Raw genomic sequence first — 14,986 nt, forward strand, 5'->3', positions numbered from 1 at the left:
TTTTTAAAAGGGCCTTATTTGCAGTGATAACCAAGAATTTATGATTGTGAGGTCATACCTCCTGAAATAATGATCAAATCTTTGTTGCTTTTACAGCTGATTCTGTCAGATCATTTAAGATTAATGTGTCAAAAAAAGATGAATGTGTCTTCTGCAAACTGCTTTGTTGTTCAAAATAAATTGTTCAAAATAAATTGAAAACAAACTGCTTTGTTGTTCAAAATAAATAAATTTTGAAATTTAATTTTGTTCAAAATAAATAAATGTTCAAAATTGTTCAAAATAAGTTGAAAACAAACTGTTTTGTTGTTCAAAATAAATAAATCAACCAAGATTATTAATATCACAAATAAATTAACAAGTAGCTTTTGAAACAATTTCTTGAATGATAAATTCAGTAACTCAATTCTGGACTAAAGGAAATCATCAAGTCTTAAGTTCAGCAGAGCAACTTCTACCATCCCTCATTTCTATACTTACTGGGTTCAGTGTACTATTTAAATCTGTTACTAAAGTAGTTAACAAGTAGAAAAATACAGAGAGAAATTGTTCTCTGACTAGAGAAATAAGTGGCAAAGAGCACAAACTGGATGGTAATGTAAATGCTGCAGGTCATTATGGTAGCTAGTCATTACTACACTAAACAACATTTCTAAAAGTCTTACTGGTGTACATATTAAGAGAAGAAACAATTATTTTCTATTTATGTTTTGAAAACCTTCCACAATAAAATAAGAATTCCAATGGAAACTACTTGCCAGTTAACTAGCTGGAATTTAAAATAACCTAACTGGGATGTTTACTTTGAAAATCTAGCTTATATGTGTTAGAGTCATATGTATGAAAAAATGTTCACAATCTTTGTCTCCCCCATCCCCCGTCCCAGAAGATTAATTTGATACACGTTGGTTGGGAAGATGTAAAAATACAACTTTTTTCTTTTAGTTTGGATGCTCTTCCAAGAGTCACATGTCCAAACCATCCAGATGCGATTTTAGTGGAGGACTACAGAGCCGGTGATATGGTCTGTCCTGAATGTGGCTTGGTTGTAGGTGAGTTGTTATTATGGTTTTAATTTAAATTACTGTTCAGGAGGCCAAGCGTGGTGGCTCACGCCTGTAATTCCAGCACTTTGGGAGGCCGAGGCGGGAAGATCACCTGAGGTCAGGAGTTCGAGACCAGCCTGACCAACATGAAGAAACCCCATCTCTACTGAAAATACAAAAACTAGCCAGGCGTAGTGGTGGGCGCCTGTAATCCCAACTGCTCGGGAGGCTGAGGTAGGAGAATGGCTTGAACCTAGGAGGCGGAGGTTGCAGTGAGCCAAGATCGCGCCATTGCACTCCAGCCCGGGCAACAGAGCGAGACTCCGTCCCAAAAAAAAAAAAATTAGTGTTTAAGGTCCTTCACTTTTGCATAGTTTCCAAACTGTCATTTAATGAACACATTTTGACTTTCTTCCCCAACAAATAATTTGTTTATTGCAAAAAAAAAAAAAAATTTAGGAAACAGAAACGAGTAAAATTATTCAGAGATATATTTTATTGTATATCCAAATGTATATTTTTATAACGTGGGGTGGGAGCTAATCCAGAAGAAATGAAAACGCCCCAGTAATTTCGTAAGTCCTTAGTCTGAAATACTTGGTAGAGGACTGGGGAGATGGGCTGACACTCATGCATATTAAATAATGAATAAATATAATCAAAGTCTTGTGGCTTCTTTATATGTTGGGAAGTAGATAAACATGATTTTTGAGTCCCACCTCAAGCCTTTTAGTCAAAAAGAAGGTTTATTATAACTTCTATATGGAATCATCTATTGATGAATATCTAGTATAAAATTATTGCCAAAAATAACACTTAAAGTTTCACCTCGTTCCTACTTGCACACTAATCTAGATATGCAGCAGAACTTTAGACTACAGATAGTTTGTTCAAAAATTATTCTTGTGGTGGAGTTGCAGCATCTGAGAATAGGGGTAATATTTAGCAGTTTGAATTACTTAAGAATGAAAATTCTGGAAGGATTACGGGCAGTATAACAGAAGCATTAGTAGTGGCATACTGTGGACTTGTCTTACTTGGTCCAAGAAGGCTGCTTGCCTCAGACCTACAGTGGGAGTTTTAAAGTGTAGAGTTGCTAATAGGAATTGAGAATCATTTGCAACTGTATTTTGCTGAGTAAGGAATATTAATAGCTCATACATTTACTATATACTAGGCACTATTCTAAATGATTTACATATTCACTCAGTTTATCCTCACAACAAACCTGTGAGGTGAGTACTAACATTATCTTCATTTTACAGATGAGGAAACTGACGTTTAGGTAGTCTAGAAGACTGGCTCCATTGTCTGCGTGGGAGGCAGATTTCTATCTTGTATTGCCTTTCATAATAATAAAATTTTAATCTGGGGTCATCAAAGTACAACCCATATATGACCTATTTGTTAATTATGGCTTTTACATTTTTAAATGGTTAAAAAAAATCAAAAATAATATTTTAGGACATGTGAAAATACAAATTTCAGTGTCTATAAAGTTTTTCTTCGTTTGTTTTTTGAAACGGAGTTTTGCTCTTGTTGCCCAGGCTGGAGTGCAATGGCGTGATCTCAGTTCAACGCAACCTGCACCTCCCGGGTTCAGGTGATTCTCCTGCCTCAGCCTCCCAAGTAGCTGGGATTACAGGCATGTGCCACCATGCCCAGCTAAGTTTGTATTTTTTTTAGTAGAGATGGTGTTTCTCCAGATTGGTCAGGCTGGTCTCGAACTCCTGACCTCTGGTGATCTGATTGCCTTGGCCTCCCAAAGTGCTGGGATTACAGGCATGAGCCACTGCGCCCGGCCAAAGTTGTTTTTTTTTTTGATAGGGAGTTTCGCTTTTGTTGCCCAGGCTGGAGTGCAGTGGTGCGATCCCAGCTCACTGCAACCTCTGCCTTCCAAGTTCAAGTGATTCTCCTGCCTCAGCCTCCCGAATAGCTGGGATTACAGGTGCCCACTACTACACCTGGCTAACTTGTTGTGTTTTTAGTACAGACAAGGTTTCAGCATGTTGGCCAGGCTGGTCTTGAACTCCTGACCTCAGGTGATCCACCGGCCTCGGACTCCCAAAGTGCTGGGATTACAGGTGTAAGCCACCATGCCTAGCCTGGTATCTACAAAGTTTTATTGGAATATAGCAACACTCACTTGTTTACATAGTGTATATGATTCTTCACATTACAACAGCAGAGCTTAGTAGCTTCGACAGAAACCACATGTGCAGCTCTCATCACTTTTGTTCTGCTGCTCAGCATACTAATTGCAGTGATGCAGTTATAACTCAGCAACATGTTGATCGCCACATATGTTGCCATACTGCATTATTTTATTTATTTATTTTTATTACCATTACACATCCATCACACCAAAACAAGAAAAGTTAACTTTGAATGTCACTCTTTTAAGGCATGGTGGAGTGTGGATTATTTTGCTACTGAATTAGATGGCAAAACATTGTGTTTATTACACAATGATACTATAGCTGTGTTAAAAGAATACAGTAAGTGTGGACATTAGCATACTGAGCACTCATCAGAATATTTCTAACTCAGGAAAACAATGGTCAGAAAATAATGTAAAATAGAATATCTTAACACAGCAGAATTTTTTCACAAAAATAAAAGAATGAAACTGAGGCTGCAAGTAAAGTTTCTAAGTGGCTTATTTCTTGGCCAAGCAAGGAAAGCCATTTACCAATGATAAGTTAATTCATACTTGATTGCAACAGCTGAAGAAATGTGTCCAGAGAAAATAAATTTATTTAAGACTGTTAGCATCTCACCAAGAACAGTTGCTTGAAGAGTTGAGGACAGTGGAGCAACATCAGTAGTCAATTAAAAGTCAAGGCAAATTAGCTCAGGTATTTTTCCTTGGCTCTTGATGACTAGATCGATGTTACTGCTACTTTGCAGTTGTTTATTCAAGAAGTCAGTGTTGGGCCAGGCGCAGTGGCTTACGCCTGTAATCCCAGCACTTTCGGAGGCTGAGGCGGATGGATCATGAGGTCAGGAGTTCAAAACCAGCCTGGCCAAGATGGTGAAACTCCATCTCTACTAAAAATACAAAAATTAGCCGGGCGTGGTGGTGGGCATCTGTAATCCCAGCTACTTGGGAGACTGAGGCAGAGAATTGCTTGAACCCGGGAGGCAGAGTTTGCAGTGAGCTGAGATTACGCCACTGCACTCCAGCCTGGATGACAGAATGAGACTCTGTCTCAAAAAAAAAAAAAAGTCAGTGCTGAGCTTGACAGAAGAACTAGCTCCAGTGAGTGGTCTACGTGGATCAGCTATAGGAGAAAATAGCTTCAAAGCAGTTGCAAAAGTGTTAATTCAGTATAACTTGAAGTGGAATCTGCTAAGATTTATTATAACTGATAAGGGTAAAAATATGTGGAGCAGAAGACTTAGTGGGGCAGATTTACCAAGATTGAAAACGTAAGGTGTTTAAAAAGCCTATTTATTACATTATTCATCAGCAGTACTTTGCTAGAGAAGACTTTAACCTACCTTGTGTTGTTGAACCAGTAATTGTGAACAATGAACTTCATTCACTCTTGTGGACGTAACTATCAATATCAGTTCAGTGACTTTTTTTTGAGACAGAGTCTCACTCTGTTTCTCAGGCTGGAGTGCAGTGGTGCGATCATGACTCACTTCAGCCTCAACTCCTGAGCTCAAGCAGGACCCTGGCTAATTTTTTTTTTTTTTTTGGTACAGATAGGGTCTCACAGTGTTGCCCAGGCTAGTCTTGAACCCTGGCCTCAAGTGATCTTGCCTTGGCCTCCCAAAGTGCTGGGATTATAAGTGTGAGCTATCGTGCTCAGCCAGTTTTGTGACATTTTTGTTAGAAATAGAAGCTGAATATTTCTAACAAAATACTGTTAGGGTGACTTGTCTTAATGACACACTAATCTGGTGACTTAGCAGTAGCAAAGTTTCGTTGTGATTTTTCTGAACTCAGGGGCCAAGAGTAAGATTTTTCTGAATCAGTACTGCCTTCAGCTACTACTGTTGAACACTGGATGGTTTTGAAAATTGGCTTTTGCTGCAAACTTGCTAATATTTCTTAATGAATTCATCATAGAGTTACAAGGCAAAATACCGCTCTTCTGTGAAACATAAACTGCAGTAAAGTCAATTTCACAAGTTAACATTTGAATCATATGTAATGTCAAAGTGCTTTTATATACTTTATATACTTCCAGTGCTGTCAGAAGTTAAAATAGGATATTCATTACCACATAGATTTGCAGCAGATATATTTTCCAGGCTCAAGCTATATTTTCAGCAGTGTTTTTCAGACCTGAATGCAAATGCAAAGGAAATTTTCATATTTCAAAATTTGTTTTCACTGTACAGTTAAGGGGGTTCCATCTAACCTTCAATTGTTAGTGACTAATCTGCAGTGTAACAGTATGTTAAAAGGCCATTATCAGGAGAAGAATGTAATACAATTCTATAAATGCCTTCCAGGCAATAAATATGCTCAATTAAAATCATACGCTTGTGGATTAATATCGATATTTGGCATTACTTATGTGAAAAGAAAGTGAAATACATAAAATCTTGTTAACACAACATCATTGACACATGAACATTGGTCATTGATTTTGATAGAGAACATTAACTTTGAACTCCAGTTAAGTGAAATGTGATCCCCAAAAGAGAATTTTTTCTCATTAGTAGACACGTAAGTACCTACTTAATATCCTGTATTTTGCCTCTTGACCCACAAAACCTAAAATACTTACTATGTCACCTTTTAAAGAAAATGTTTGCTTAACCCTTCAGTTACACGAGAGCCTTCCAGTTCTTCCACAGTGTTAAGATCAAACTGATAATGTGTACGAGTGAGACAGACATACATGAGATTGAAGATAATTTCAGCTTCTTAGCTCTCCTAACCTGTATAGCGTGTTTTTTTTTTTTTTTTGGAGTGAGAGTCTCCCTCTGTCCCCCAGGCTGGAGTGCAGTGGCACGATCTCCGCTCACTGCAGCCTCTGCCTCCGGGGTTCAAGCGATTCTTGTGCTTCAGCCTACTGAGTACCTGGGATTACAGGCATGTGCCACCACACCCACCTAATTTTTGTATTTTTAGTAGAGACAGGGTTTCACCATGTTGTCCAGGCTAGTTTTAAACTCCTGGCCTCTGAGTGATCCATCTGCCTCGACCTCCCAGCGTTCTGAGTTTACAGGCGTGAGCTATGGCGCCTGGCCTATTTTTAAATAATGTAAAAGTATCCCATTATATTTTCAGCCTTCCTACCAGCCTCACTTCCACTTTAACCAGCAAGACAGTTAAGTGAGATTAATCAACCGAAAAAGGAAGATACAATTCACAAGACTTGTATGCTTTCTTGTGCTTGGAATTCCTAATTTTTGCTTGTACTTTTCTGCTATATCAAACCAAAGGGAAGTTAATTTTGTTTTTGCTTTTATTGACTTACTAGTATCAAACACCATGTTAAATCTTGAGGTCTGAAAAAATACCCAATAAAATTTACTTTCTATAATATATGACAGTATTTCTTTTTGATACTGATTCTTCTGACATAAAATATAACCAACACTTATTTTAAAATATACGGTAGGCTCATTCATAGATATTTGTGGTTAAATGTGTAATATATCCTGTAAGTGAAGAATGCATTCCATTACCAAACAAGGGCAGGTGTAGAAGAGTCTGGGAGCAAAGTTCTGTTTTGCTGAGACTATCATCAAGCAAATTAAGTTGGAAATACCTAAATTGAATATGACACTGCATGAGTATAAATTAATATATGACATAAACACCTGTATATATTAATGTCATATATCAATAGTAAATTTAGATTGCATTAAAATCATATGTCACTTGATGAGGCTGTGTTCTGAGAAATGCATCGTTAGGTGATTTCATCATATGAACATCACAGATGGTACTTAAGAAAACGTAGATGGTATAGTCTACAACACACCTAGGCTACGTAGTATAGCCTATTGCCTCTGGGCTACAAACCTGTACAGTGTTACTGTACTGAGTACTGTAGGCAGTTTTAACTCAGAGGTAAGTATGTATCTTTTTTAAAAAAAAAAAATACGTAGCATGTATTTATTCTGGCTTTTGGAGCTTCTGGCCAAACTCATATTCTAGTATGTGGTGTTTTTAACATCCTGTTCAATGTTGGCTTTGTGGGGCATGTCTGACCAATTGTACCTTCACTTACTAGTTCTTTTTTTTTTTTTGAGACAGCATCTCGCTCTGTCACGCAGGCCGGAGTGCAGTGGCATGATCTCGGCTCACTGCAACCTCCACCTCCCAGGTTCAAGTGATTCTCATGCCTCAGCCACTCGAGTAGCTGGGATTAAAAGTGTGCACCGCCACTCCCAGCTAATTTTTGTTATTTTAGTAAAGACGGGGTTTCCCCATGTTGGCCAGGCTGGTCTCAAACTCCTAGCTTCAAAGAGATACCCCCAGCCTCGGCCTCCCAAAGTACTGGGATTACAGGTGTGAGCCACTGCGCCAGTCCCCACTTACTACATTTTTGTAGGTACTCAGGTACATTAACTTATCCAGTTTACCTATGAAAAGTGGGAGAAAGTATCCTTTCATCCCATTGTTCTGTGAGTTGTCAGGGTGCATACAGACCCTGCCATATACGTGAATGTGTTCAGCTCTCTCTGGAGGCAGTGCCTCCAGTATTTATATATCGAAACATAGAAAAGGTACAATGAAAAGACAGTATTATAATCTTAAGGGACCACCATTGTATATATAGTCCATTCTAAGCCAAAATGTTATGCAACATGTGACTGTATATGTAATTGAATTTACATCAGCTCGCTGGTTTAAAGGCATCTGCTCTTTATTGCCAGCTCAGTTCAGCCTTTACCTCTTACACTAAGAAAATGGGGAAGAAATCAAGGTGAGCAAATATTCTACAACCCACAAAGGGATAACATTTGTGACTTTTTTCTTATTTAAAATACTGTTTTTCATGGGAATTTGAATCCAGACATCAAGTGTTTCCTAATAAATTATCTTGGTATACATGACTGATTATGCTTGCCATAAAATTTTTTACATTGTCTGAAACTGTTTAGATTAAACCATATTAATTCAGTAAACATTTTCAGAATTGTTTTTGGACAATCCCTTTCTTCTTTTCTTTTTCTTTTTTATTTTTTTGAGATGGAGTCTTACTCTGTTGCCCAGGCTGGAGTGCAGTGGCACAATCTCTGCTCACTGCAACCTCCACCTCCCGAGTTCAGGCAATTCTCCTGCTTCAGCCTCTGGAGTAGCAGGGATTTACAGGCACATGCCACCACGCCCAGCTAATTTTTTTGTATTTTGAATAGAGACGGGGTTTCACCATGTTGCCCAGGCTGGTCTCAAACTCCTGACCTCAGGTGATCCACCCGCCTCGACCTCCCAAAGTGCTGGGATTACAGGTGTGAGGCACTGCGCCCAGCCGGACAGTCTTATATTTAATTAATGTTTAATTTGTGCTTGAAAATTAGGACAGCCCATCGTCACTAATTCCTCTTAATAGCAAACTGAAGCATAGATATCGCCCAACTTGCATAATCAGAGCCATATGTCACCCCTCTCATCTGAGTTAGCAACTAAGAGAGCCCATTACTATTACTTTTTTTTTTTTTTTTTTTTTAAGATGGAATCTCACTCTGTTGTCCAGGCTGGAGTGCAGTGGCGCTATCTCGGCTCACTGCAACCTCCACCTCCCAGTTACAAGCGATTTCTCGTGCCTCAGCCTCCTGAGTAGCTGGGACTACAGGCACCCGCCACCACACCTGGCTAATTTTTTGTAGTTTTAGTAGAGACGGGGTTTCACCATGTCGGCTGGGCTGGTATCGAACTCCCAACCTCAGCTGATCCACCCACCTCGGCCTCCCAAAGTGCTGGGATTACAGGCATGAGCCACTGTACCTGGCCGCTATCACCTTTTTTAATGAAATAATTCATAATACCAAAAGTATATTTATCTTATAAGCTTATATCTTAACACCTTTTTTTCCTGCCTTTAATAACATTTATCTCATTGTCTGTCAAACCGTCACCTCCTTCTTCTTGAGGCCCACCCACCACCAATCTCAAAACAAGAGGCAAGTGTTTTTTATTTTTCTTGAAGCAACATAATACTTCAGGAACCAATTTTTGTTTCATTTACAGTTACATTATAAACTACCTCAAAACTTAGTGGCTTACAACAACCATTTTATTTTGCTCATGATTTTATGAGTCAATAATTTGGGAAGGACTTATCTTGGCAGTTGGCACTGGCTAGACCTGTAAGATCTGCTTCTATGATAACTTCTTCACTTGCATTTCTGGTTCCTCCGTGCTCCTTGACCTCCGCATATGAATCTGTCATCCTCCAGGGCTTCTCCATAGTTGTCTCACAGTAGTCATATTTTATACTACGTGGTAGTTGGCTTCTAAGAGAAATATCTCAAGAGCAAGTGTTCTGAGAAAGTGGAAGCTAGACGTGAGTAGTAAGGGTTATGCCTAGAACCGGCACAGGATCACTTCAGTATTCTATTCGTCATAGCCATGATAGGACCCACCTGAGTTGAAGGGAATGGAGAAATAGGCTGTACCTAAACTTGATAGTGACAAGGTCACATTGCAGAACATGTGGATGGGAGATATTGTTGCCATCTTTGGAAAATACAAATTGTCACACATTTACTGTCTTTTGATAATGTTTTTCCCCCGGTATAAATAGCTGTGTAATATTTAGTGTCTCTTAAAACTTGTTTCCAATTTTTGTAGCTATAGTTAATGCTATTCAACATGTGATAGTTGTTTAATTGGTTCTCTTTTATTTGGATTACAAGATTTTTATTTGAAACATATGAAGTGTTACGATTTGGTATTAGCTGCGCATTTCATCAGTGATCCTTGAGATAGTGGTAGTGACACTAAAACGACCAATTTTTTATTTTTGAGACAAGGTCTCACTCTGTTACCCAGGCTGGAGTGCACTGGAGTCATTTCGACTCACTGCAACCTCCACCTCCCTGGTTCTTTCAAGTGATCCTCTCACCTTAGCCTCTTGAGTAGCTGGGACTACAGGCACACAGCACCACACCTGGCTAATTTTTGTATTTTTTTGTAGAGACGAGGTTTAGCCGTGTTGCCCATGCTGGTCTTGAACTTCTGGCCTTAAGCAGTCTACCCGCCTCGGCCTCCCAAAATGTCCACGCCCAACCTGGGCCAATTCTTAAAGCAAAGTTTTGTTGTTCCTACTATGAAACTGTTAGTTGTCTTTGTTTGTTTGTTTGTTTTGTTTTTGAGACCGAGTCTCGCTCTGTCGCCCAGGCTGGAGTGCAGTGGCTTTATCTTGGCTCACTGCAACCTCTGCCTCCCGGGTTCCAGCGATTCTCCTTCCTCAGCCTTCTGAGTAGTGGGATTACAGGTGACCACCACCATGCCCAACTAATATTTGTATTTTTAGTAGAGATGGGGTTTCGCCATATAGGCCAGGCTGTTCTCAAACTCCTTACCTCAAGTGATACACCTGCCTCGGCTTCCCAGAATGCTGGGATTACAGGCATGAGCCACTGTGTGCGGCCAAAACTGTTTGTTCTAACAGCACTCTTTTGTGGGGTTTTTTTCCCAAATTCCAATTGTATGATTATGTCGTTTTAAAAGTTGAACACTAGGTGGCAGTATTATTATATTTAGATAATCAGTTCATAAATTTGACCTTGTACATTGCCCATAAATTGATTTTTATAATCAGTAAAGTATTAGCTTAGTAACCTGCCATAATTGCTATTAAAACATAAAATTGGTCTATCATGACTTTATAAATTATTTCACAACGAGGAGTTCTTTGAAACTAGTAGTATTATTTCTAGTTAAAGCCACTTTTTTGTGTACCATTTAAATCTAAATTATTTGATTGTATGTAAAAGCAATGTAAGGAAAATACTGGAAAATATCTTAGGTATATTTGAAAGAGAGAAATGAGTCCATTTGACCTCTCCCTTCTACTAAACTCATTCTGCATATTGTTTATACCAGCGAATCTGAAATATGAATATAAAAATGGGCATTAAGAGTCAGCTGGGGAATGTGCTTAAAAAGATTCTAGGCTCCATTCCCAGAAATTCTAATGTAGGTCACACATTGGTAACATATTGAGGGATACAAATCTGTACTATTTACTTTATAATTTACCACGTTCTTTTGGATTTTCTGTACGTTTAGATTTTTTATCTTCATATTTTCCATGTCTTCACACCTACACTGCAAACTCCTGTGGGGCATATATTTTATAATTGTGTGTCTCCATTGCTCCTAGTATAGCTAGAAGTGTCTCTAGAATTGAGGGTTGGCTTTACTAATTAGTAAGCTGTGTAACTATAGTTACATAATTTGTTCAAGCTTAATTTGTTTCATCTGTAAAATCTTTTTTCCTCACCCATGAAAGACAGATACCATACATCTGAGAATTGCTGAGTCAAATGAAATAACGTATAAAACATATAGTGTAATTTTAGTATAAGATTTCACTGATACATACTGTGGAGATACAAGTGCTTTTTTTTTTGAGACAGGGTCTCGCTCTGTTGCCCAGGCTAGTGGCATGATTATGGCTCACTGCAACCTTGACCTTTCAGGCTCAGGTATCCTCCTGCCTCAGTTTCCCAAGTAGCTGTTGCCATGGGCTCATACCACCACCCCCAGCTAATTTTTTAAAAAATTATTAATATTTATAGAGACAACATCTCCCTGTGTTTCCCAGGCTGATCTTGAACTCCTGGGCTCAAGCAATCCTCCTGCCCCAGACTCCACAGTGCTAGAACAGGCATGAGCACTGTGTTCGGCTTCCCCCTTGTTTTTTTTTTTAACCTTGTAGAAAAAGAGGGTGATTCTAAGTCTGAGATGCCACATTTCATAGCATGTCAGTTGCAACATATGTTTGAGTGATTGCTGTGGGTCTGGTATATTTAATGCTCCAATTATAGTATGTTAAAGATTATTGGGTTACCGTCTTTCAGTTAGCATTAGCAGTGTTTCCTAAAGGAAAAAATCAGGTTTCGTTTAATATGGCCAAGTTAAGTTTTTAAAACAAACATATTTGTATTCACTTACAAGTTATTTCTTTGGCATCCCTTGTAAGCCTTTAGACACAGCCTTCTTGCCTAATTTACAGCTTTTAATTTGGGTGCAATTTTTCTCTTAAACATCAAAAAATTACTCATTAACTACTTGAGTAGCAGACTGCCCTTTGAGTTGGTTTGTTTCCATTTCACAGAAGGGGAAACTGAGACTCAGAGTGCTTAGGTAACTAGCTCAAGATTCCCATCTTATAAGTGACAGAGCCACATAAATCCAGGTCTATGGGACTTAAAAACCTTTTTTTACCATATGTCTCAGTTAAGCACTGTGCTGGTTGGTTACTGAGAGTGATAGAAAGATGAGAATGCTGTACGCAAACCCTGGAGCAACTCTTCGGATAGTGTATGAAAGAGAGTAGGGTAACTTAATATGGCATCCACGGTAAAAGCTACATCACAGATCTTCTGAGTATGGTGACATCTTGAAGATAGTACTGTTGAATTTCGAGTGAAGTATAGTTTTTAAGAACGAGTAAGGATTTATGGAGAGAAAATGATTCCAAGTAAAGAGAAAAAGAACCTGTGCCATAGGATAGAGGCCTAAACAGTAGTAGTGAGTGAGTGGCCAAATTTAGGATACACCTTCAACCAGTGCATCAGCTCCTCAACTTAGATGCTGCTGCTCCTGTCGACCTACTTGTATTTGAGGAAAATTGAAATGTAATAAGATATCCAGGGATGGAGTTTACAATGTATTTTCCTCACTATTTTCCACTATCACGTTGAACAGTTTTCTTTACGGTCTAAACATCAGGGGCAAAGCAGGCTTTTATGGGCTGGTCTGGGAAATAAACTGTGATATGCTTTGTTTCTAGGAGATCATTCATGTTGAGTTCCTACTCAATTTATGGCAACATAAACTGTGATTTAGAGACTGGTGATTTAGAGACTTGCTGTATTATTAATAGTATTTCTTTATAAAGTATCTCTTGGTCAGCATTCTCTTCAAAATTGTCTAATACAAGATTTCAATAAGAATGTATAGTGACCCTAGACTAAAAATTAGGGTTATTTGACATGTCATGAGAAGGAATGGTAGAAAGGATTAAATGACCACAGAAAGTGTGGAAGCTAATGATACACTTCATCATCAACATTAGACTTAATGTTTACAGCATGTTGACTTAAAATAGTTTTCCAAAGTACCTTGGATTTTTTTTTTTTACTTTAAATGTAAAAATATTTGATGTTTAGAGTTTATCCACCTTGAATAATAATACGTTCAGATTCTTGAACTTTTAGACTTACCAGCACATTTGACAACATACGTAGTTTGTAAACTGAATGAGCCTGTGAAGACAAGTAATTTGGGTTTATTCTGAGACTTCTACTTCTGAATTCTCTACTACAGGTTGTATGCCACAGTGATTAAGATTAGTTTCCAGGAAGACAGCAGAAAGAATTGAAATTCTGGGAAATTCCTCTCCATGTTCCTGTTTTTTTTTTTTTTTTGAGACAGAGTCTCGCTCTGTCACCCAGGCTGGAGTGCAGTGGCGCAATCTCGGCTCACTGCAAGCTCCGCCTCCCGGGTTCACGCCATTCTCCTGCCTCAGCCTCTCCGAGTAGCTGGGACTACAGGCGCCCGCCACCACGCCCGGCTAATTTTTTATATTTTTTAGTAGAGACGGGGTTTCACCGTGGTCTCGATCTCCTGACCTCGTGATTCGCCCGCCTCGGCCTCCCAAAGTGCTGGGATTACAAGCGTGAGCCACCGCACCCGGCTCCATGTTCCTGTTTTTAAAAATTCCTTTATGAGGAGCCAGGGGCTTGTGCCGTAATCCTGATAACTCAGGAGGCTGAGGCGGGAGGATCACTTGGGGCCAGGAGTTCAAGACAAGCCTAGGCAATGTAGCGAGACAGCGTCTGTAAAAAAAAAAAAAAAAAAAAAAAAAAAAAAAAAAATTTAATTAGCTGTGTGTGGTGGCGCAAGCCTATAGTCCTAGCTACTTGGGGGAACTAATTCCCCCAAGTTTGAGGCTGCAGTGATATGATTGTGTCACTGCACTCTAGCCTGGGTGACAGATCAAGACCCCACCTCCAAAAAATAAAACAAAATTTTAAATTCCTTTATTAAATTGCAATAAGAAATAAGAAGCAAAAACACTCTAAGAGTCTTGGTCAGGCTAGAAAATCAGACCCTCCTCAGTATTTACTTCCTGGCTGCTTTTGGTGTGTTGCAATTTGCTCCGCACAATAAGCCCTTCTGGTTTTCACATTGTACTATGAAATACCTTTGGTTGGATTTCCAATTGCTTGCACGGTAAAGAGGATAAATGTCTGTTTAATTTGTGTTTGTTTGCGGTTCCCTTCAGAATATGAGGCAGAGTACCCTGATTTTTCTGGAAATTCTTTCTCGCTTCTCCTCTCCCCGATCCTATTATTCCTTATAGCTGAGACTGCTGGTTATTTGCCAACATCCATTTCCCCATTCTTTGGTTAGTAAGAGTCCCTGAGTTTTACATGGGCATGTATGTGGCTGCTCACCTAGACCCGATTTCCCAGTTTCCCTTGTAGCTAGGTACGCCATGTGGTTAAGTTCTGACCAGTGGGTTTGTAAGTATTAGAAGAGATGTGTACAGCTCTAGATCCTGCCCTAAGAAAAGATGTATCCTTACTTTTTCTCTTTCCCAATGGCTAGAATGCAGACATGATAAGGGAAATTACCAACAGCTGTCCTATGCTACAAAATGCAAGCCATAGTAAGGATAACTTATCAAAAAGATAGAAGGAGCTTGGGTCATACTAGCCTAGGACTGTTAAGTGTGGACTGTTAACATGAGAAACTTCTATCTTGTTTAAGTCTAGTGACTATT

At 39.0% G+C, this 14,986-nt stretch overlaps 1 protein-coding gene across 1 annotated transcript in view; it reads left to right on the forward strand.

The window, feature by feature from the left end:
* Positions 1 to 14,986, forward strand: part of GTF2B (general transcription factor IIB) — a 39,131-nt gene that overhangs the window by 3,429 nt on the left and 20,716 nt on the right. Inside the window, exon 2 of the mRNA XM_032155443.2 lies at positions 946 to 1,052. Within this exon, the coding sequence (XP_032011334.1) occupies positions 946 to 1,052 (107 nt within the window). The remainder of the gene's footprint in view (positions 1 to 945; positions 1,053 to 14,986) is intronic.

Source organism: Hylobates moloch, unplaced genomic scaffold (assembly GCF_009828535.3).
Source record: "Hylobates moloch isolate HMO894 unplaced genomic scaffold, HMol_V3 SCAFFOLD_5, whole genome shotgun sequence".
Classification (NCBI taxonomy): domain Eukaryota; kingdom Metazoa; phylum Chordata; class Mammalia; order Primates; family Hylobatidae; genus Hylobates; species Hylobates moloch.